Source organism: Carlito syrichta, unplaced genomic scaffold, assembly GCF_000164805.1.
Source record: "Carlito syrichta isolate Samal-C Ts95f unplaced genomic scaffold, Tarsius_syrichta-2.0.1 Scaffold303210, whole genome shotgun sequence".
NCBI lineage: Eukaryota > Metazoa > Chordata > Mammalia > Primates > Tarsiidae > Carlito > Carlito syrichta.
Window position 1 is genome coordinate 1 of NW_007247306.1, and position 22,775 is coordinate 22,775.

Consider the following 22,775-nt stretch of genomic DNA (forward strand, 5'->3'; position numbering starts at 1 on the left):
CTGCAGCTTAAAAATCTACTCCTCTAAGAAGGCTTCCCTGATACTTCAGATAGTCAGATCTCATAGCAGCCTCTATTTTTCCTTTCCAGGCTGGCAGGGCACCTTCCAGTAGGTTGAAGTGCCAGTCTGGTTTCCCAGAGAAGTTGCTGTCAGTATGAACAGCATCCAGGCTATCCAGGAGGCTGCAGTTTCTATGCAGACTCTGGAATGGAATGCTGGTTGCTAAGGGTTTCAAGGAAAAAAATCTGGAGAGACTACAATGAGGAAGAGCTTGTATCTGGGTTCTGACTGGTCTTATATCTCAGGTTGCTGGAAGTCATTTTGAAGTAAAAGTGCTTGGCTGTCCTAGCTCATTCACAATTTGCAGAGACACCTTCAAAACCATAGGAGTCCACTAATTATGGGGATTCTGCTTTGATATGGAGTACATCCCAGGATATGCTGAGAGATGCACTCTCCTGGAAATGTCAGAAACGTTTGTCTACAGACTAGCTGGGAATGTTAAAAATAAGGAGTGGTCTGATTTTACCAGAAGAGAGAACTGCAAAGGAATGACATGGTTTAGCGATTCCTCTATGAATTGGAGTGAGAGGTCTTCAAAAGTAATAGGAGGTAGTAGAGGTGTTGAAACTTCAATTATTATCATGAGTAGATTATCACATTTCCTCACAAAGACCAGAAAACCCAAAGGGATCCTGTGGTTGCCTGTCTGGAGGAACAGTCAATCAGAAGGCCAGTTCTACTGGCCCTCAAGATTCCTCCCCTCTGGTCTTCTTTGAACCAGCCTATTTGTTCTCATATCCCTGGGACTCCTCATCCCTGTCCATTCCCTGGCAGGGAAAGATGATCAAGTCAGAGCCAGGCAGAGGCCTGCCCTTAGAAACACAGGTCACAGCCTGGTGCCCCTTCAGTGATCTATTCCCTCTCTACTTACTGGCTCTTTCCCTGTGGAACCTGAACATGCTCTAGTCTCTGCCTTATTTAAAGTTCCTTCTTTGTCCCCATCCTCCTTCAGTCACTGCCACATCCCTTAACTGACAAGCTACTTGATAGATGCTCCACCCATCTATCATCTTCTTTCACTTTTCAATTTCATCTGGTTTCTATTCCCATCTCTCCATTGACGACACTACTTTCCTGAACATCACCGATGAACGCACAGCAGCCAAATCCAGTGATCCTTTTCTGTCCTTTCCTCCTTGCTCGCTCTCTATTATTTCGCACAGATGGCCAACTAATGGGGACTCTGCCCTCAGCTTCTCACCAAGGTATCGGATAAAAGCCAGGGCAGCAGCACCACCCCATGAGGGAGGCTGCTGGGTGGGATCTCACCATCACTGGGCAGTGGTGCCCGCTGACGGGAATGGAAGGGGGTCTCACTGCGCCACAGATCTTCTTCACTCTCAGCCACCAGAAGAGAGTTACACACGTGACTGTCATGAAGGTCCTGAAGAAGCAGTCGCTGGTAGAAGAAGCAAGGTGTCAGGGAAGGGAAATATCTCCTCATAAGTGGGTGGTGGTAATCAGGGGTGATCAAAGGCCAGAAAGAATGCCCACTATCATTGGGAGTCAGAGGTCAAAAAGAGTATCAGTCATCACTGGGAGGTCAGAGATACTGTCCCCCAGTCACAGAGTTGAGGACTCTGAGAGTGATCCTCAGTTAGAAACACTTGTCCTTCCTCTTTGCCAGAATCAGTTCACCATCTTTTGGGTCTCAGTTTAAAAATCTACTCCTCTAAGAAGGCTTCCCTGATACTTCAGATAGTCAGATCCCTGTTACATGCTCTTATAGCAGCTTCTATTTTTCCTTTGTAAAATTCTTCTCTCTTGTAATTGGAAGAATTTGTATAACTTAGTTGCTCAACATCCATCTCCTCAACTCTATATAAGCTACAAAGAGTTAGTGTCCCTCTGTCTTATACTGCTAATGTTAGCACAGTGCAATGAGAAGGAACCTTTTATAGTTACTGAGAAAGGGCATGAAAGAGTAACCCACTGTAACTGAGAGTGGGTTGTGGACAGCTCCCAAGTTTGTAGGGAGTTGGGGGAGTATCAGCATCCCACTAACCGGGGGCGTCAAAGAAGACTTCCCATAGTTATTGTTGAGTCTGAGACAGACCAACAGCCTCTGAAAGTCAAGTCCCTAAAAACTCCTTTCTCATGTGGTTTGTGTCTCAAAGCCTGGCAAGCTCTGCCCCTTACCTGGTTGACCTCCCTGCAGATCTCTCCAACTCGCCTCACCAGGAGCTGCTGCAGGTGGCGACACTCGGTGCCTGGTCCTCCATCCTCCCGAATCAGGCTCCTGGAAAGGAAGGATGGGTCTGACTAGAATTACAGTGGGGAAAGGGTTATATGTATCATGAAGAAGAAGGGAAGTCACGGAGATGGGGCCAACAGAACCATGAAAAGGAGGCAGGCCTGAACAAAGGGTACACCTCATGGGAAATGGGAAGAATGGAATTCTCAAGCAGTTCTGAAAGCTTAGGTTCCATGCTTGCCTCATGCAGGTACCACACTGAGGCATCCATCACGCTATGTACCTCTTCTTTTTTCTCAAATCTTCTTTGTCAGAATGGTGGTCTTCCCTTCTTCTCAACCTACCCTATTGCTGCTCACCCTACTCACTCCCAAGATCAGAGCAGTATTTAACCAATACCCCTGTATGAATCTTGGCTCTGCCACTTATTATGACCTTGGGCAAGTACTTAACTTAGCTGTGCTTGAGTTTTTTTGCCCGTATGATAAGGATAATACTACTTTGTAGTGTTGTTATATAGATTAAATAAACTGATTCCTGTCAAACACTAGACCAGTGCCTGCGACATAGTTTGCACTTTATTAAGTATTAGCTATTCCAGGTGAAGTGGGGACCAAAGGGAGGACCAAAATTTACCTGTGCGATGACTACTTAATCTACCTAATCCTGAGTTGTACCCCACATCTTTAAAATAAAATAAAACAAAAAATTAGCTATTATGCCTTATTTTTACATATTAACTTCTGAAGCTGCTTTGAACCATAGATGTTCTTAATTCTCAGCTAGAAGCCAATATCCCCATCAGCTTTTCAATCACTTTCCATTAAAAAAGTCAAAAATAATGTGCTTAGCCATATCCCTCTTGTGGGGGAAAAAAAAAAGAAGAAAGTGACGTGCGTTGCTATAAGATTTGGGAAGTGATCTGGAACCCCCAGTCTGAGAATCCCTACCCAAGTCAGATCCCTACCCAAGCTCTCAGTTGCAAGTCTTAATCTTAATACACTGGAGAGAGGTGTTGAGGGAACAGGAAAAAGAGGTTAACAAAAGCATAAGGATGCAGGTCCGGCTTCTACTTACCGTGCATGTGCATATACTTCTACACGGTCCTGCAGTACCCGGACAATGAGCCAGAAGTCAGGCAGGCAGGGCCCAGGGAGGCCTGAGAGTGAAGGCTGTGGAGGTGCTGGTCCAGGTGGCATCCGCAGTGTGAAGGGGGTCTTCTCACTGAGGGTCTCATTGGGACCTTCACTGTCTGAGCCACTGCTGCCGCCATCATAACCTGTGTCAGATGTACTAAAATTCAATCCCATACTAGACTGGGTCTGACTCACCTCCAAGTGCATCAGGCTTGATGGTCCTCTTCAGATTAGTCCCTTCTGATGCCCCCTGCCCGGACCATCCCCTGTGTAGCCCTGAGCCCATCTTCCATTAGCTTAGAGTCCTCCAACCACTGCTCCCAGCTTACCTAGGTGGTCTGAATCCACACTGCCCTGACTTGACATGAGGCTTAGTCCCCGGTTGGGCCCTGGCTGACTCCCTAGATAGAGAAGGAAAATGACGGGAGCTTCTCTCAATCCTGCCTAGGGCCACCCTCCAAAAATGGGAGCAGGGCCAGGTTTCTACAAGTCCCTGGTCCTGGCCCTAGACTTTGCTGCCCAAGTTCTCTCTTACCTCCCTGTGGCAGGCTGATGAGAGGGATACCCTCAGAATCCTCTGGGGATCCAGGGGCTTGGGGGCTGGCTGTGAGGGCCTGAGGGGAAGGAAGTCAGGATTGAGGTATAGGCCCCACACACCCACCATCCCCCTCCATTCCCAGGTCAGACTCACCTCCCCTTCGATGCCTTCAGCCCTGTCCTCATGGCTGTGCCAAGCCCAGGCCGCTGACGAAGGCTCCCCATGGAACCCACCTGGCTGTTGACCAGCTGCCACAAAGAAGAAGCCACTGTCAAGGTCCTCAAGAAGAACATGGCCAGGGACGTGGAGACAGCGGAACTCCTAGGGAGCAGGAGCCAAGGTCATAGTTTAGGTGGGAGCAGCCGTCCCTATACATGATGCCCCTCAAGTCCCCATTAGACACTCCAAACTTTCTGGTGAGGCAGATGCTGGCATCCCCATCGCTGAGGCAAGAAAAGGTTCAGTGACTTGCCTAAGGTTCAAGAGGTTCAGTGACAAGGGTGAAAGCTGGGTTTCTTTCCTGAGTTGGGTCTCCAGGCATAGGGGTGAGGGCAGACAGTATGGTGAAGAAGGAAGATGGGGGATAATATGGACTCAAACTAAGAGAGGGCCTTTCAGTTCTGTGCCTGGGGCCCAGGGAATGACGGGCCCCAAGGTGGCCATGATGTGTTCTGAGGGCAATTTACCTCCTTGAATTGTGTGAGGGAACGCTCTGGCCCAAACACAAAACTCAGTGGCAGCGTTTGGCGAAGGCAGGTGGAGCGTCCAGGAGAGCTATGAATGTGGGCAGCTGCACGGTGCAGGGCAGGGCTCTGGGGGAGGCCCCCTTTTCGGAGAGCACCCACCATCTCATCTTCCAACAGCCAGCGGATCTATGGTGAGACAGCAATCCAGGAAGTAGCAAAGGACATCTCCCTTGCTTGTTGGGCCATCCCCTTACTCCCAGACTGGAGACAATTTGACTCACAGACTGAGGGAGGTCCACTTCAACCCCAGAAGGAAGGGGGTAGCTTATCTCACTCGTATGAATGAAAAGGGTATGAGTTACAGCATTGGGGGCCCTCACCTCACTCATAGTGGTCTCAATAGCCAGTCTGTGGGGTGTGGCCAAATTGGATAGTCCTGGATGCCTAAAGGGAAGATAGGTTTAGATACAGTTTCTAGAAAACAAAACTGAAGGGGAGCAAGGAACTCAGAGAGAAAGATAAGAAAGTACCTCTCTTCTTCTTGGGGTGGCAGTGGGGGCCCCAGGCCATCATCTGACCTTAAAGATGATGGTTGCCCTGGGGATCGTGGGAATGAAGCACTGCTCTCAGATGTTGACCTGAACAGCGTGGGAGCAAAAAAGTCAAAGGTCAGCAGCTACTACCCTTCCAGGGCCTCCTCATCACTCTTTCCTTAGATTCTTCAAAATCCCTAGACTTTGAAGTGCCCAGATTTATTTAATGGCCCCTCTACCCTAGCAAGGTCCCAGATACCCCCAACAAACTTGCTGCCACACCGGTGGTGTTGAGGGTCGGAGGCCGTGGGGAGCTCCACTTCCAGGGGCAAGGTCAGCACAAAGACATCCAAAGTGACACTGAGGTCCCTCAGGGGAACTCGGCCTCCAATGGGAGGCCCCTCCAGACTGGACAGCACCTGGCCTGGGAGAGGGGGAAAGTTGGACTTAAGGCAAGTACACGTTCTAAGTGCTAAAGAGTGATATTTCTAGGCTCTCTTCTACCCCCAGACAGGCATCAGGCTATACTGGGATCTTTGTCCTTCCCATGGACTACCCAAACTCACCCAAACAGGTAGGCAGGCTGTACACAGGTACTGAGCTGTGCTGCCCACGCAGTCGCACAGAACACGTGAGGTGCAGAAAAAGTGGTGGCAGGTCATGCATGAGGCTCTCAGGCCCAGTGGGTGAGTCACCCCCCAAGATACTGAAGGAGTCTTCATCAGGATTTACAGTGTCTGCATCTGACAGCGAGGCGGAGTCCAGTCCAGCAGGCCCCAGGTCTGGTTCACGGCTCTCACGGTATTCCACCTCCAGCTCTGGGTCACTCTCAGTGACCACACAGCAAGCAGATGTGTCTCCTAATGATGCATGTCACGTGGTCAATGGGAGAGGCCAGCAGTGGAGGCCCTGAGTCCTGGCTTGAAGCAGCCTTTCCCACACCTTGACCCACTTGCTCACACACCTTCTTCACCTATGAGCTCAGCCTCTGAAAACTCCAGGTCACTGACTTTTCTGTCTACCATGTCCCGAGGACCTTCATCCTGGGCAAAACAAAAAGATAGCTTGATCTATGGTAGGACAAGAGCCACATCCAGGCCTCAGGGAACCAAGATTCAAAAGGATCTGGGTGGGCTTCTGGGTCTATAAATTGAGTCATAAGGGAGGTAAAGAAGAAAACCACTCACTTCTCGCCTGCTTGATGGAGGGCAATAGAAGAAGTAGTGAGGATTGGAGGGCACTGTGCGGAAGTGGAGACGACTGATCTCCAGGAACTTCTCCTGTTGCAGGGTTTAGAAAGAAGCCATAGTGGATACCATCTCCTACACTAGGACACATGCATATCCCCAACCTAGGGGAGAGTACTGTATAGGCAGGGTTCCACGCCTCTTATACTCTCACCCAAGCTTCTCACCTGGATGAGGCTATGAAGGGCATCATGTGCCTCTCCTTTGAGCTGGCAGACGTCTGTTAGAGAGATCTCCGGGCCAGGGTCTGGATTGCCAGGAACACGGGTGCTCTGAAACTCAGGCTCACTTAGGTCCTCGGTCTCTATGCTGAGAGGTCGGGATGAGGGTTGTTGAAGTGTTAAGAATCATCAAGTCCTGGAGGAGACTGCTTCCCAACTGGGGAGCAGCACACACCTATCTCTTTGTCTATAGGACAGGTGCTCAGCACAATGGCACGGGCAGTGAAAAAGGCAAGGAGAACCAACCCATTTTGGCTATAATCTCCACATTTCTTTTTTTTTTTTGAGTTGGAGTCTCACTCTGTCGCCCAGACTGGAGTGCAGTGGCCGCTCCCGGCCACCGCCGCCTCGACCTGCTGGGCTCCGGCAATCCTTCCGCCTCAGCCTTCCAAGTAGCTGGAACTACAGGCGCATGCTACCAGGCCCGGCTAATTTTTGATTTATTGTAAAGATGAGGTCTTGCCAAGTTGCCCAAGTGGGTCTTGAACCTGCGGGCTCAGGCAATCCACTCACCTCAGCCTCCCAAAGTGCGGGATTACAGGCTGAGTCACCAAGCCTGGCTACCTCCACATTTCTTAATGGCCGGGCATTTCTGTGAAAGAGTAAGGACTCCCAGTTTTTGACTTGAATCACTGGGTAGAAGGTGGCATCTTTCACCATGAATTGGGAAGACAGATGGAGAAACAAGGTTTGATGGGAAGAAAATGCATTCATTTGGGGGCATGAAAGGTGGGGTATCTAGAGCTCCAGAGAGGAAACCGGGCTGGGGTTCTGACCTAGGAGTCATGCGTATGTCTATCTTTCTGGTTCTTCTGCCTCCTCAATGCTCATAATTGCTAGACCCATAGTTGCCTGCCTCCCTCTCTCTCTTTTCCTCCCTCCTTCCCTCTCTCCCTCCCTCCCTCCAATAAAAACTTGTTGAGCCCCTTTGGTAAGCTGGGTAAGCAGTGAGCATAACACAGTCTTGGCTCCTATGAAGTTCACAGATTGGTTGGGAAGATTACTACTATTGTATGAATGTCCTCAGAACCAGTCTCTACTTTCACTATTGGAAACCAGGAGCTACTATGCCTGACCCAGCTCATTACACCACACTAAAGTATGAGAGATGTGCAAGGCCTAGGAGTGAGACTGCTACCCATGCCAAATGGGAGAAAGAAGGCTATGTGGAGGCAGGTAGACAGTGACAAAGCACTACTGCTTCTCTGGTGCCTAGGCACTGCCTTAAATCGCCATTTCCCTGGACTGGAAGGTCTTTGTTTATAGGGACTTGGTCTGTGTGTCCCTAAGACATGATGCAAGTACAATCCTAACCTGGACTCAGAAGCTAGGATAGCTCGTTCCCGAGGTTCGGGGCCCTCCTCGATGCTGCTGCTGAAGGGCCCAGGGCTGAGAGGACCAGGGCTTGGTGGGGCATGAGGCAAACCCCAAGTGTGGCCACACAGTGCAAGCAGAAAAGGGGTGATGTCTACTTCTTGCAGTAGCTCCTCACAGGCATCTACCGCTGTCAGCAAATCCTGGGAGGTTACACTCTGTGCTTGCTGCAAGCTCCGGAAAAGCCCTGATGGAAGTGGAAGGGGCCATGAGGCTCAAGCTCTACAATGGCCTTTCCAGTTACAGGTACCCCTGTAATCCCTGCATCTCTCCCTCCGAGCCCACTCCTCCCTCATACGGCCTTCCGACTCACCACGAACATAGCATTGCTGTGCATGCTCCTGCAGCAAGGCACAGTGGTTGGCTGCCTCCTTGTACCTGGGCTCCATCCAGGTTGAGGATGGGGAGGGGTGGTTGATGAACTGAGTCCTAGGAATGGGAGGAATAAAGAGCTCAGCCAACTCCCTAAGTGATACCTCAGACTCAGCCACCCAGATTCCAGCGGATTACCAACAGACTCTTACCAAATGTACTCATGGCCTAGCAAGTTTAACTGACTTGCTCAGAGAAGTCAAGGAAGGAGCTGGCAGGATGTGGCTAAAAAGCTGAGTTCCTGCCACTGACCATCAGCCTGTCTGTCCATACCCATGAGTGTGTATCTAAGCCTTGGCTGGAAGCCATGGCTAGGGAAGGATATTGGTTAATACTGAAGGAGGGTACTCACCGGAAGATGAGGTCTCGGGGCACCTGAGGGGGCTGCATGCCAACCATAAGCTCCCTTAGCGCTTCCAGTGAACAGCTGTAGATGTAGACAGGACACCGGCTCCGGGGTCCATCTGCACCCTCTGTCTGGGAAGCCTGACGCCCAGTGTAAGCCTGTAAGTCCCGTCGGAAGGGTGGGCTCAGCTCTCCTTGACTCTGGGCATTGTCTGTGGAGAAAGGTGCCACATGGTCTTTCACTCTCTATTTGTTTCCCATTCTGCTCCTACCCAACTTGAGTAAGCAGCCTTACCACCAGCTAGGGTTACACTGAGGATGGGGACTTGGGACCTCGTAGCCCTGATACCAGTTCCGCCCAGATCTCTCAGACTGGGGGCCCCACTCCAATCCCCAAACTTAGGCTTCGTCTCTTCTTGAGAGGATTCCTCAAGGCTATAGGCAGCTAGATGCTGGACATCTGAAGAGGAAAAGAGAGACATAAATCAGAGCTGCCTGGTGGGCTGGTGAGGGAGTTCTGGGGTTTGTATCTGAGGGGGTTTCTAAGGAAGGTCAGCAGCTGGTACCTGAGAAGGTAGCTGGGAGAAAAGTCAGAAACACATGCTGGGGGGTCACAAGCCTTGCATAGCAGCGCCACTGAGGGGGCTGGGCAGAGATGAGAGGCTTGAGAGTTTCAGGAAAACCTACACTCTGTAAGAGAGAAACAGAAAATTAAAGTACTAGAAAACAATCAACCTCCCTTCCCTTCTTCCACCCTAGAGCTGACTCATCTTAGATATAGCTTGAAAGACCCAGGACAAAGAAAAATGACAACATTGTGTCACCGGCAGAGGCATTTAGTCTCAACGGTGATAGAAAGTCGGGGCATGGAGATGTGGTGATGGAAGGAGGTCAGTGTGACAAGGGCTCAGGGAAAAGAACCAGTGCTGACCAGGGTAAAAAAAGCTGAGTCTCCAGTGGCCTGGGCGCTGCCAACTGCTTCATCCTTCAGGATTCCATGGCTCCTCATTGGTGGCCCCTCTGCACCTGTGATGGGGGTAGAGATGGGTGGAAGAGAGCAAGATTCTGAGTTAAAGATAGCAGGAGGAGAGGAAAGCCCAAAACTCAAAGACAGAACCCACTCTGTGAGGATGGGGAAAAGGGGCTGGGCCAGAGTTTGGTATTAGGAAGGTGGGGAGCTCACCTGGACTGTGGCAGGTTCGCCGCAGCACCTCACTCAAGAAGGCAGCCTGGTCAACAGGGGTCAGCGGGATCTCTCGGTCACTCAGCTCCTGCCCCAGGCAGCTGTGCAGCAGGCACAGCACCATGTCGTTGGCGGGACAGGGCCCCTCGGCGAGAGGGACACCCTCTGGCTCTGCCCGACACATACTCGGCTCAGCACCAAGAGCCTACTGCTGCCCAGTGCCCCGGCTCAGCCCTGAACAGCAAGGCCCCCACTTCAGCCTCATAGCCTCTTCCTGCCCCCATCTCTCATCTGTTCACTATTGTCTAATACTCCCAGACTTGCTGACCCTATAGTTGTGAGGAGAATGAGTACAAAGTTCACCCACCTCTGGAAAGCAAAAGGAAGAACATCTGGAGCTGCTGGCACTGTGGCAACAATCCCATTAAGTCAAAATGGAAAGGAATCTCATGGACACAAGTGTCTTCTCCCTGGTCCAATCCTAGGAGGAAGGGAAGAAAGACAGGACACATAGTAAGCCCCCAGATTACCTGTCTGGGACTGCCTTCTCCCTATCCATTCCCCTACTCCACCCAGGGGGCCACCTTCCCTACTGACCATCTGAGACCCTAGGCTCTGGGGGCAGAGGACCCCATTCCTTGCTTTGGCACAGCTGTATCAGGTATTCAAAGCTCAGCATAGAGCCTATGCAAGCAGCATCCCGTGGGTGGAGCTAGAGGAGGAAAATTAGAGGTCAGGAGTTAATCTCTCTTAGCCCAGAATACCCAGGCCTCTGGGTCTCCAAGACCCCCAACAGTCCCAGACATTCAGAGGGACCAGAAAACCCACAGTCCATAGTACTCCAAAAGAGACGGGACCCCAATCCAGTAAAAGGTGGGGATACTGTTCTGAGGTCACTCACAGCTTGAGGGATCTCAGAGTATGTCAAATCCTGGAGGTGCTTCCAGCTTCCAGGGCCAGGTCCCACTCGCCCATACTGTGGCTCCACCCATACCTCGGTGACCAGATTGAGCTCTGAGTCCCCCTCCAGGGCCTCCACCTCCACATCATTGTCATCATCTGTTGAGAAGCTAAAAGAGGAAGGGCTCTGAGCCTGGGGGGAGGGGAGAGTCCAATGCACAGTCACAGGAAGGGATGAGCCTCATGGAGGTTGGGGAGAAGGCAGGCACAGAGAAAAGCCACAAGTTGTACAAGGCCTCTCCAGATCAGCATCTAAAAACTGCTGGGATCAAGATCATCTCAGGGTATGGCAGCCAGGCTTTTAGAGGACAGTGGGGAGAAGGGGGATTCTGCAGAGTGGGCCTGTCTCACCTGTCTTTGGTGGAGGTAGAGTGTGGGGGGAAGAGGATATACTGGACGACACACGTGTGTTTCTCCTCAGCTGCAGCCTGCCCTGGAGGTTCATTCTGTGGGCAAAATGGGAGATCTTGGGCAAATCCCAGCCAATGCAGAGATCTGACCTGACCTAGCTCTGGCCCTTGGAACTCTAATCTCCCTCACCACACTGTCCTAAGACCCTGGCCTCAGGGCTTGGATCCTCCAGCCACACAGTCCTTGTGAGGCAGAGTTTCCAGTAGTGCCAACCCAGCTCTTCTTGGGACTATGATAGACCTTGGGTGTGAAGAAGCATGAGATGGCATATACCTGAATTGGGAGCTCCAGGACCATGTTGATGATTCCTTCTCCACTGCAGGCGAAGTGGAACCCTTCAGAAAGTCGTACTCTGAAGCCCCACAAAGGTAAGGACAGAGCCATAATGAGAAAAGAAGACACTCAGAGTACAGCCCTTCCCCTCACACACCCACCTCAAGGAGCTGAGTACCCTGATGGCCCTGTTGAGAAGAGTGGTCTCTCAGGGTATAACAGGTCCATTTAAGAGCAGAAGCCAAAATAAATTGAGGAGGGGAGTAGAGGGGAAGAGCAGTAGCAGGTGATACTCTGTACTTGAGACTGAAGATTGGAGAAAGTGTGTGGTATAGTCTTTCTGCCAGTGTCTGAACCCAGTCTATACTTGCTCTTTCCCTGCCCCAAGTAGCCTGGAAGGCTCGAGTGACATACTCAGTGAGGATGGAGAGGAGCTGGGCGATGGCACTGAGTGGCAGTGCAGGGGCCAGTCCTGATGGGACACTCCAGAGCCAGCGCTGATGGTAAAGGTAGCGGGACAGTGATGCTAGGCTGGAAGAGGCTGAGCGGCCTGACACCAAGGGCAGTGGCCCTGGTGGCTCCAGTGTCAGCAAGAAGGGTGCCCGGTAGTCCAGGGGTAGCTTCTCATACCTAGGAAATGGAGCAACTCTCCAGTTTACCTCTACTCAGACCCAACTAAGCCATACACCTCCCACATGACTTTGAGCCCCCTCCCCACTCTCAAAACCAACCTGATGAGAAGTTTGTCCAGTGGCTTATGTAAGACTACAAGGCAGGGCCGGTCGGACAGGGCCTGCTGTGGCCCCAGTGTGGGGGGTGACTTGGAGGGAGAATTGCCCCCACCAGTGCCCCCCAGGCCTTTTCGTTTCACCTTGGGTGTTGGCTCCTTGCTTTGCACCCGATGGGGGAAACGCAGGCGCAGGATCTCTTCCTGCAAGTCTGACACAATCTGTGGGGAAAATGTGGTCAGATCCACCTACTCCCGTCTTCTCCATGAGGGGAGCTCCTAACAAGGCAAGAGAATCCTCAACTTCAGCCTTACTTGGTCGGGGGCTCCTCTCTCTACTAAACCTACCCCTGTGAGGCTTAGGGAGATGGAACTAATCTACATCCCATGGCTCCTTGGTCTGGGAGTCTGACAGGGCCCAGCTTACCTTGTGCCGGGCCTGTGCTGGTGTGCCAATGGGAAAACCCAGGCGAAGAACCATGCATGGAGCCTTGGAAATGATCCGGACCATGTAGAAGGAGGAGGGGGGCTGGTCTGGGGCACTGAGGAAAAATGGGAGTCAGTGAGCAGTCTCAGGGTAGGAGGAAGTAGGGGGTGTGGTCTGGGGTTAAAGGAATGGACCTGGGATGAGGTGGTGGGAGAAGGGTAAGGGATATATATCACTTTGCTCACCTGGAGAGCAGCTTGACATATGAATAGCCTTCGACTAGCACGAAGCTGCTCCAGTCCCGAAGCAGAGAGGTCAGTGAGGAGTGGGAGATCCTGCACTGGATGGTGCTGTAGCGCCCATTGCTGCCCGGGGTGTGCAAGTGCTTGGGGACTGGTCTGGAAGGAAGGGTGTGGACTAGAGTCAGACCTCACAGCCCCAAGCTTGAGGGAAAAGAATAGACTGCTACCTCTATCTTCGATGTCCTGCCTGAGTTATTGGGGGCTAATGAGCAGGAAGACTGGGAAAGGGCCATAGTTTTTCCTTGGCTACCATTGGTAAGGGCTCATCTACTGCTTGCCCTCCCATAATTCCTTGTCCCCTACTCCTCCACCCCAACTATGGCCCCAGTACTGAGGGTAGTACCCACGTGTCGTGCTCCAGGATTAGCACCAGGCGATGCATGTGCAGCCAGCGCTGCCATGAATTAGCATCCATGGACAGCACTGGCTTCCAGTAGGCAGCAAACTGGGCATGGGATGAGTCGGAACCACTGTGTTGAAGGGAGAGCACCTGGGGACGGGAAGGACAGTACTATAGGAACCTTTGTGAAGAACCAGAAAACAAACGCCAAACAGCAAACAGAACCATGGGCAGACTCAGTTCACAGGGTCAGAGAGAGTGATGGTTTATGGTTAAAGGCTAAGGCTACAGCCCAGCCTGGGATAGAGGCAAACACTGCTTTCACTATGAAGGCGAGATTAGTTTATTTTAATTTTAATTTTTTGAGTCAGAGTGTCACTCTGCCACCCAGGCTGGAGTGCAGTGGCATGCTCATGGCCACCCCAGCACCACCCTGCTGGGCTCAGAGGATCCTTCCACCTCAGCCTTCCAAGTAGTCGGAACTACAGGCTGTGCTACCATGTCCGGCTAAATTTTTTTGATATATTGTAGGGACGAGGTCTCACCAAGTTGCCTAGGCTGGTCTCGAATCCCTGGGCTCAGGCAATCCTCTAGCCTCGGCCTCTCAAAGTGCTGGGATTACAGGCTTGAGTTACCATGCCTGGCCGAAGGCTGGATTAGTGTGGCTGAGCCCAGGGATAGACTGTGTAGCCTTTTAAGTTGAATCCAGGAGAAGGATGGAACCTGCCCAGATATCACTGACTTGGGAGGAAGGTTGTTGAGTTGGCAGGACCTCAGGATGAGGCCACTACATACTAGCATATGTAGGGAGATCCAAAAAAAACCTGGAATTTGTTTATAAAAAATAGTGTATTTATTCTTTTTTTTTGAGTTGGAGTCTCACTCTGCCGCCCAGACTGGAGTGCAGTGGCTGCTCCCGGCCACCACAGCCTCGACCTGCTGGGCTCCGGTGATCCTTCCGTCTCAGTCTTCCAAGTAGCTGGAACTACAGGCACGTGCTACCACACCTGGCTAATTTTTTGATTTATTGTAGAGATGAGGTCTCACCAAGTTGCCCAGGCGGGTCTTGAACCCGCGGGCTCAGGCAATCCACTCACCTCAGCCTCCCAAGGCGCAGGATTACAGGCTGAGCCACCGAGCCCGGCTGTGTATTTATTCTTATATGCTTTAACTTCAGTCACCTCCAAAGTACTCGATGTTTGATGCAATACATCTATTGAGATGCTTTTCCACTGCTCAAAACTTTTGAACTCATCAATTTTGATGTCTTTTAGTGTTTCTGCCATTTTTGTTTCACCTCTTCCACACTGGCAAAATATTTCCCTTTGAGGACTTTTTTTCATCCGGAGAAACAAAAAAAAGTTGCTTGAGGAAAGACAGGGAAGGTGGGGGGTGGGAATCATGCCATTTTTGGTCAAAAACTGCTAAACACTCAGTGTGGTGTGGGCAGGTAAACTCATAAATCACCCATCATGAAATGGGCAAACGCATTCAAAGAATCTCCAAAAAAAAATTCATGGAAGCTGACAGGCTAGATGCTAGCCCACCTTCACTTACAATGCTAGCTGATACACTGCTGCTGATGGGTTCCTAGAACACTTACCTAGTGGGGAAAGTCTGTACTACAAGGGGCCTACAAGTAATTCCAGTTTTTTGGGGGGTCTCCCCTCGTAAGCTACCTGCCCATAAGTGTTAGGTTAACAGTGTGGACTGAGAGTAAGCAAGCACAGGACAAAGAAAGCTGTGGTCTTCAGTAAGTATACTGTTCACAGTGGCTGGTAGTGGTCAGAAACAAGTGAAGGTGGTTAGGGGAAGCCAGAGGAGGCCATGTGGAGATGAGGCGAGGGGGGCTCACAGTCTGCTGGGATACCAACACCTAGACATTCTGCAAGTCTTTGCCTCTGCCTCCCAAGGCTATTTAGAACAGCCTCTCTTTGTAGATCCTCTTCTTCCCTGGGGCCTTAGGAAGAGGGAGAAGAGATGCTCTCAAGTCTAAAGCTTAGACTTCTGGCTTAGGTGCACCAGACTTGAGAGAGAAGGGAACAGAAGACTGTTCTGAACTCAAGATGCTGTGCCAATCCAAGTTGGCATGAAATGGGGTGACTATACATCAGAGCCACTCACCGGGGTGGTGGAGCCAGGAGGGATGTAGAAGAGTGGCACTCCACTCTTGGTGCTGTCAGGAAGCGTGAAGTGCTCAGGCACGGAGGAGAAGGACTGAAGGTGGGCTAGCATCTGGTCTGTCTGGTTGATGCTGCAGAACAAGGACCAAGCCTGAGCCACATCTGACTCTGCTGGGTGCAAAAAAGGGAAACCTCAGGAGGACATGGGACCCTGGACACAAGCCTGGTGCTCTGGGTGACTCTCGCAGCTCCACCAATCTGTCCCTTCACCAACAAATGGGGCAGCACTCACTGTGACCTCATTCACCTCTGCAGTGTGTTCCAGAAACGTCGGATAACGTGAGTACGATACAGTGAGCGAATGGGTTGCCTTAGTGCACAGGACACATCATGCAAAATGTCATAGCCGCCTTCCATTGTCACTTCCACTCGTGTCCCTCTTGGGCTCTCGGGCTCCAGGGGCCAGGGTGCCATAGCCACATACTCAATGCGCATGTTGTGCTTCCACAGCAACACCAGCTTCACCTCCAGCTGGGACCCTCCTGAAGGGGAAGCAGGAAGGTCAGCTAGGGAAGACGGCACAGGACTCTAGGTCTGCGATTAAGTTCTGGCCAAAACCCCCACCTACCTCATGGAACTCTAGCCTGGCCAAAGGTTCCAAGCATTGTTCCACAGATTTCAGGCTCAGGGCCTGCCAACTGACACAACAACAAGTTTGCAGGAATAATATGAAAACCAAGCCAAGTTCAGGACACCACATCACTCTCAGCTGCTTCACCCTGGGCAACAGGAGGTAGACTGGGAAGCTACATGCTAAGAGAACTAAGCCCTGAATGCAACTCAAAGCCCACTGACTCAAACGACAAGCAGAGTCTTCACTGTGATACTCTTTCTGCGTGATACATGTGGGTCTTCCTCTTTGTTCAGCAGTTCCTCCCACACACACATTCTTTGAGATCTGTGGGCTTACAACAGGGCCTAATGACCTTACCTTTGGCCAGTGTGACCTCTCGAACACTGTAGCCTTCTCGAAGCCGCACAGACACAGTGCTAACCAAGTCAGCTGGCACCTCCTTCTCAGTGTGCTTCTTCCGGCGCAAGGCCAGGGCAGGGTTACTGCTCGCAGAGACCAGGTGCTCATTAAATAGCCGGTGCTGAGAGCCTGGAAGACCAGTGAGGACAAGGAAGGGGAAAGTGGTTATCTGCCAGCTGGCAGATCTGTAGTGGGGGAGAGGCTACACTGAAATCGTTGCAAGAAAATAGTGCCAGAGTAGCCAGCCCATTATACTTCCCGTCCTCCAAGAACCCAAACTCTAGAACAAACTGCAAAACCTCTGGGCCCATTTTATATTCTCTTTTCCACACCCACCCAGTCTGCCTCTCACCACAGTAATATTCAGGGTTCAGTGCTTCACCACTGCGCAGGAAAGAGTAGAGGAGAAATGCCCGGTGGTAGACAGTCAGACCCAGGTTGCCTGGCTCAGGCTCAGGACAAGTGGATAGGTACGAGCCAAATGTTGCCATTGCGATGAACTTCATCAGTTCCACATTGGGCACGTGGCCAAAACTGCAGTCATAAGAGTAAACTCCTCCCACCTGGAGAAAGTAAGCAAGTAGAGCCCTAGGTCTGTAGACATAGGAGAAGGAAGAACAGGAAAGGAAGTGATGGGCTGGGTGGCAGTTCCCTTTCCCTGGACCAGAGTGGAAAGTGGGCCAGTGTTCTCCCAAGACAGACCACTGCTCTATGCCTTTCTTTCCTTGAGCCCTTCTGTCTGAAGCCCATGCCATCTGGCCATACCATCCTCAACATCAAATGCCCCTCCAATCCACTTCACTAAAGATTTTGGCAACTGTTTCACTGGCTTCCTGTCATCATCCTGAGAGATTTCAGTGTGTCTCTAACAAAGTGTTTCTCAAACTTTAGGGTGCATACAAAACACCCAGGGATTTTGTTAAAATGCAGTAGGTCTGGGGTGAGGCCTAAGATTCTGCATTGCCAACTTTCTGGTGATGCCAAATGCTGCTGGTCTGTGGACATTTCAAGTACCAAAGCTGTAGATGGCAAGTTGGCAAATTACATATACCCTGGGAGCCATATCTAGCGTATTTATTTTAAAAGAAAGTTTTATTGAAGCACCACCATACCTATTCATTTCATATTGTCTACGGCTGCTTTTGTGCTTCAATAGCAGAGCTGAGTAGTTGGAACAGACCAAATGCCCCACAAGGCTTACATATTTACTGGTTGGCCTTTATAGAAACTGTTTGCAAAGCCGGGCTCGGTGGCTCAGCCTGTAATCCCGTGCCTTTGGGAGGCTGAGGTGAGTGAATTACCTGAGCCCGCAGGTTCGAGACCTGCCCGGGCAACTTGGCGAGATCTCATCTCTACAATAAATCAAAAAATCAGCCGGGCGTGGTAGCTCATGCCTGTAATTCCAGCTACTTGGAAGGCTGAGGCAGAAGGATCGCCGGAGCCCAGCAGGTCAAGGCTGTGGTGGCCGGGAGCGGCCACTGCACTCGTCTGGGCGACAGAGTGAGATTCCAACTCAAAAAAAAAGAAAAAAAGAAAAAAAGAAACTGTTTGCAGACCTGCTCTAGATGACTCATTTAAATCTCTGCCCTCAGTTCCTTAACTCTCATCTCTAGTAACTTTCTCTATTCCACTCACCTACCTGCCGACTACACACTGGCCCATGGCTTCACCTGGAACAAATTCATCTGTGCAATTTCAAATTGCCACATCCCACTGATTACATACAGCACTATCCTTTTAGCTTCTTTCCCTGCCTCCTCCTATTGCTTCTCTTTGACCTCACGGAGAATGCCAGGCCTTGAGCCTTTGCTCTCTCCAGGACTGTCTACACTATCATGACCCTCCTTTCTCAGCCCAGCCTGGACGCTATGCTCAAGCAACTTAATAAGTTATCTTGACCTCTTCAATCTTTTCTCTTAAAATTCCAACTAGAATCCTAACCTCTACACTGGCCTGTGGGGCCCAAATGGAGAAAACTGTACAGTTGAGTAGGCTGGCACCACATCAAAACATATGGCATCCAACCTGGCTAGTCCTTCGGGGCTGTCCTCAACACTATTCTTTCTTCCCAACTCTGGCCTCCCTTCCTTAACAGTACTTAGCTTCATCTTTCACTTCAGAGAGAAATCAGAGGCCCTTGCCAGAGTGTATCTATATCTTCACTTCTACCTTCCAGTCTCAAAGAAAGAAAGGACACTTGGCCCACTCCAAAAGAATCCCTCAATCTGTTTCTTAAGCCAGTGCCCTCCTGTCAATTTAGGGACTTTACTATACCAAACTCCTTTTCTTACCCTCATTTTCAAACTCTTCTTCATCCTTAGAAACATGCTTAAGTCGCTAGCTTAAAAAACAAACAGAACACTCCTCCTTCCACCCTGAACTTCCCTCTGGTTACCATTTTCTCTCTCATTCTCCTCTTGATCTGAATGGTCAAATTTCTTATGTCAACACTTGTCTCTACTTCCTTCTCTTCTGTCCACTCTTTAATCCATTGCAGTCATTTCCCTCACCTCTTCACTGAAATGGCTATGAAAAATATTCTTCTGACCTCCTAATCACCAGATCCAGTGGGTACTCTACATTCCTCATTTTACTTGATCTTTCTATTGCCTCTTACAATGTTAGCTACTCCCTCTCTTCCAAAAACTCTGACTTCTCTGACACCAGAATCTCTTGGTTCTTATCTGATTCTTCATTCCATGCTAGGTCCCCTTCCTATGAAAGACCTTTAAACATTGGTGTTTCCCAAAGTTCTTCCAGGACCCTCTTCTTTTCTCAATTACCATCTAGCCTGACAAATCCTAAATCTCTGTCTCTCAACTAGTTGAGTGTCAGGATCTATACATTCAATTGCTAGCTGCTACCAATAGTAGCCATTTATTAAGTTATTATGTACTATGCCAAGTACTTTAAATCCATCATCTCACCCGGTGAGGTAGGTAGTTTTACAATCTCCATTTACAAATGAATCTGACCAAGAGGTGAAGTGATACGCCCAATGTCACACTGTTAATAAGCAGATTCAGGACTCAGATTCAGCATGTGTAACTCCAAAGGTGATATTCTTAACTGCTATACAAAGCTGAACCACAGCCACCTCAAAGATAATAGCAACAAACCCAAATTCTTCATCTTATCCTCATTCTACCCCAACTACTTACTTCTCTTCCTGTTTGCTTTACCTGCCACCCAGATTTACTGAAGTCAGAAACTTGGAGACATTTTTAACCCCTTCTTCTCCCCCATTCCCCTTGCTAATCATGAAGTCAGGCTAACTCTACTTCTTCATTTTATCATTCCTCTTGCCCCCAATTTAAGCCCTGATCCTCTCTTACTGCAATAATAGCCTCCCTGTCTCCACTCCTGCTCTTACCCAGCAGCAAGAGTGACCTTTATAAAACATAAACCCAACTAGTGACTTTTCTTCAATATAGCTGCATCACCTACAGACTTATGCTTAAACTGCTTAATACAGCAGAACCAGCTTTTCATGCTCTGGTCTGTGCCTATCCCTCCAATCTTGTTTCCCACAGCTTTTGCCACCTACCCTATAGTCCATCAGTGCAAATTAGCTGCAGTTCTCTGAATATATCTTTCCCTCCTTTACTTAAGCTAGCTTGAGCTGGGTTTTCTGACCCTTGCAACCAAAACAATAATAACTCATCTACTGGGGGAGGTGGGACTGGAGCTGTCAGATTTCAAATTCTGTAGTTTTACTATAACATGCTGCTTCTCAAATCCCAAGGAAACAGGACAAAGATGATAGTCCTCTCCTACCACTGCCATCTACCTTGTTCTAGACATGACTCCTTCCCCCCCATGTAACTAAGCCATTGACTTTATCTAGGACATCACCACCTGTAAGAAAGTTGCTGACCACACTCAACTTTGTAAGGTATCCCACATCTCTTTCCTCCTTCCTAAAAAGACCTCACCTGCACGAAGGAACAAGCCACGGTGCCACTGCGAAGCTGGTTCAGCAGCGTCTCACAGACAGCAACATCAGGGACACTGGTCACCCCATCTGTGATCACAATTATACCTGAAGCAGGAAACGCTGAATTCAGACCTGAAGACACTGGCTAGACCAAAGTCACAGGGAGGCACTCAAATGACAGGACCCTAATAAGCTCTGAGCTCAGTGTCTGCCCAGGAATGTGTTTTATAAACCTCCAACACTCTTCCCTCTCCCCTCATGCTTCTTCCTCTTAAATGATGTTTTCAGAGCTCTAATGCTTCTAGGGTCCCTGATGGTTGTCAGAGCTGACTTCTTGACATATGCATTAATACAGACTTATATTTTGCAAACAAGGAAACAGATCCTCTTCCCTGAGGCCCACTGGTTCCATGAAACTTCTATCTTTGTTGATATCCCCCACCAGTCTTGAATCTCTATTTCCCCAATCCCACCAGTACTCCTTCTACTGACCTGCACTAGAGTTTGAGGGTAGTAACTGCAGCGCCAAGATGCCCTGACGAATCATACTGACCAGCCCAAGATCAGCTGTCACCATGGAGACTCCAACCTTCCGGCCCAGTGGCTCCCCCGAGTCTGGAGACTGGTCTTCTGCCTGACCCCAAATTTACAGAAAAGCACAGTGGGACAGTTGGTGTTGCTGCCCCATCCACAGCAAAGCCAGAATTTACAGCTCAGCATTGCCCAGGCCAGACAGACCTAATCCTCTGAGGACTTCAATCCCTCTACTATGCAGCTGAGTCCTGACTATTTCCCCCAGTGTGTGCCTAGGTACTGAATCTCAGATAGGAAGTGAGTTTAGGACCAGAAGAAGGATCACATTGTACTGAGGCAAGGCTTTTCCGTCTTTTGCCAATAAGGGTCCCTTTACATATTTTTCCATCACTGTTATGAAATATTTTATATTCAATCAAATGATATTACCAGCCATGAGGCATACCGAACTGTCATTTGCCTAGCTACTTCTGGAGTCCCCAAAGTAATGAGTCAGGGCATTCTAATGAACCCAAGCAGCTTTATCTCTGATAGTACAAAACACTAATTAGTGATCAAAGCCACCCATAATTGCCTTCTCAAATCCACTGGGGGAGAAGATCCAAAACTGAAAAAATGCAACAAATGGCTTTTACGATTTTCCTCCAGTGGGAATCTATGTTTGGGGGACTGTATCTGAGTCCTCCTCCAAGAGGGAGCCCATCGTGAGCACTCACTGGCATTTCTACCCAGGGCTCATGTTGCCCTGTTCATAGCCCCTTTCTGCCCTCTTTCTTCTCTCTATTCAACTTATTCCTCCTCTCTGTCCTCTATCCTTAGCTGCTCCTCTTTCTAAGTTGCCTTTGCCCATTTTCCCACATACCTGGCTCTGGGGATCATACTGCTGCTGCAACATCGTGGCCACCTTATCCTCAAAGAGACAGAGTTGCTCATACACCTGCTGCAGGAACACCTCCCTCTGGGAAGGGTCCAAGAGGCAGCCCTGTACCAGCACCTGAGAAACGTGAGAGATAGAAAGATTAAGACCTGACAGTCAAGAAGGTACTGAATACTACACTTCTGCTCTATTTATTCTCCACTGCCCATCCAGGTGATCCTGATTTCCCACTCCATCAGGATCTCAGGTATGACTCCATAACCAATTTCCCCTTATCAGATCACCTATTCCACCAGGCCTCAGCCCAGGTATACTGTATCCCTGCTCAGGGTCCCTAGTCATTAGTCACCTTCATCTGGGGTCACAACTTTCCTCTCCTTACAGTCCTCCACACTGGGCTTCCCCAATCCCCAACATAGGGTGCCATAAGATCTTCCAGCTCCTTCCATCTTAGGCTACAGGATGTTGTCTATAAGCTGCCCCATCTTTGCCTGGAAAAGCCTTTTTTATTCTGACACGCACTTTTTCATTCTTATTTATAAGCATACTGCACACAGAGGCTGTTCAGGACCTTTGCTCTTTTAAGCTCAACATAATCTTCTTACTCCCCCAATGAATGCTCCTTACGTTCCTTTACCCTCAGTAGGTAACTCCCACCACTGCCCTTTTTACAGAGAAAGGAAGCTAGTCAACAGGAACTCCCTGCCTACCCTAGCCCAGAGGGCTTATGACTCTCCAACTGCCTGAAACCACCCTCAAGGTTGCTGAATGTTTATTTGTGTTCTTGTTCTTTTGAGGTGCTGAAGAGAGGATTCCTCTTCCTCTTTTCCCCTATAACTAATCTGTTCATCTAACCTTGGGCCTTTTGTCTAACATCTTCATTCTTTTTTTTTTTTTTTTTTGAGTTGGAGTCTCACTCTGTTGCCCAGACTGGAGTGC

General features: G+C 49.8%; 1 protein-coding gene across 1 annotated transcript in view; it reads right to left on the reverse strand.

Moving 5' to 3' along the window:
* Positions 1–102: 102 nt before the first annotated feature.
* SZT2 (SZT2, KICSTOR complex subunit) overlaps positions 103–22,775 on the reverse strand; it is a gene marked incomplete at its 3' end in the record, with an annotated part of 39,108 nt that continues 16,435 nt past the window's right edge. Inside the window, exons 5-43 of the mRNA XM_008058096.2 lie at positions 21,822–21,953; positions 20,918–21,059; positions 20,424–20,530; positions 16,841–17,051; positions 16,447–16,617; positions 15,763–15,997; positions 15,457–15,586; positions 13,340–13,482; positions 12,936–13,088; positions 12,691–12,805; positions 12,268–12,485; positions 11,951–12,166; positions 11,537–11,615; positions 11,204–11,298; positions 10,794–10,962; positions 10,490–10,604; positions 10,260–10,373; positions 9,893–10,063; positions 9,641–9,735; positions 9,276–9,399; positions 9,005–9,169; positions 8,717–8,921; positions 8,306–8,421; positions 7,933–8,179; positions 6,565–6,706; positions 6,338–6,430; positions 6,115–6,193; positions 5,717–6,010; positions 5,433–5,574; positions 5,148–5,255; positions 4,998–5,061; positions 4,618–4,803; positions 4,085–4,252; positions 3,929–4,007; positions 3,723–3,794; positions 3,335–3,536; positions 2,203–2,302; positions 1,333–1,462; positions 103–222 (exon numbers count right to left, since the gene is read on the reverse strand). Of these exons, the coding sequence (XP_008056287.2) occupies positions 103–222; positions 1,333–1,462; positions 2,203–2,302; positions 3,335–3,536; positions 3,723–3,794; positions 3,929–4,007; positions 4,085–4,252; positions 4,618–4,803; positions 4,998–5,061; positions 5,148–5,255; positions 5,433–5,574; positions 5,717–6,010; positions 6,115–6,193; positions 6,338–6,430; positions 6,565–6,706; positions 7,933–8,179; positions 8,306–8,421; positions 8,717–8,921; positions 9,005–9,169; positions 9,276–9,399; positions 9,641–9,735; positions 9,893–10,063; positions 10,260–10,373; positions 10,490–10,604; positions 10,794–10,962; positions 11,204–11,298; positions 11,537–11,615; positions 11,951–12,166; positions 12,268–12,485; positions 12,691–12,805; positions 12,936–13,088; positions 13,340–13,482; positions 15,457–15,586; positions 15,763–15,997; positions 16,447–16,617; positions 16,841–17,051; positions 20,424–20,530; positions 20,918–21,059; positions 21,822–21,953 (5,647 nt within the window). The remainder of the gene's footprint in view (positions 223–1,332; positions 1,463–2,202; positions 2,303–3,334; positions 3,537–3,722; positions 3,795–3,928; positions 4,008–4,084; positions 4,253–4,617; positions 4,804–4,997; positions 5,062–5,147; positions 5,256–5,432; positions 5,575–5,716; positions 6,011–6,114; positions 6,194–6,337; positions 6,431–6,564; positions 6,707–7,932; positions 8,180–8,305; positions 8,422–8,716; positions 8,922–9,004; positions 9,170–9,275; positions 9,400–9,640; positions 9,736–9,892; positions 10,064–10,259; positions 10,374–10,489; positions 10,605–10,793; positions 10,963–11,203; positions 11,299–11,536; positions 11,616–11,950; positions 12,167–12,267; positions 12,486–12,690; positions 12,806–12,935; positions 13,089–13,339; positions 13,483–15,456; positions 15,587–15,762; positions 15,998–16,446; positions 16,618–16,840; positions 17,052–20,423; positions 20,531–20,917; positions 21,060–21,821; positions 21,954–22,775) is intronic.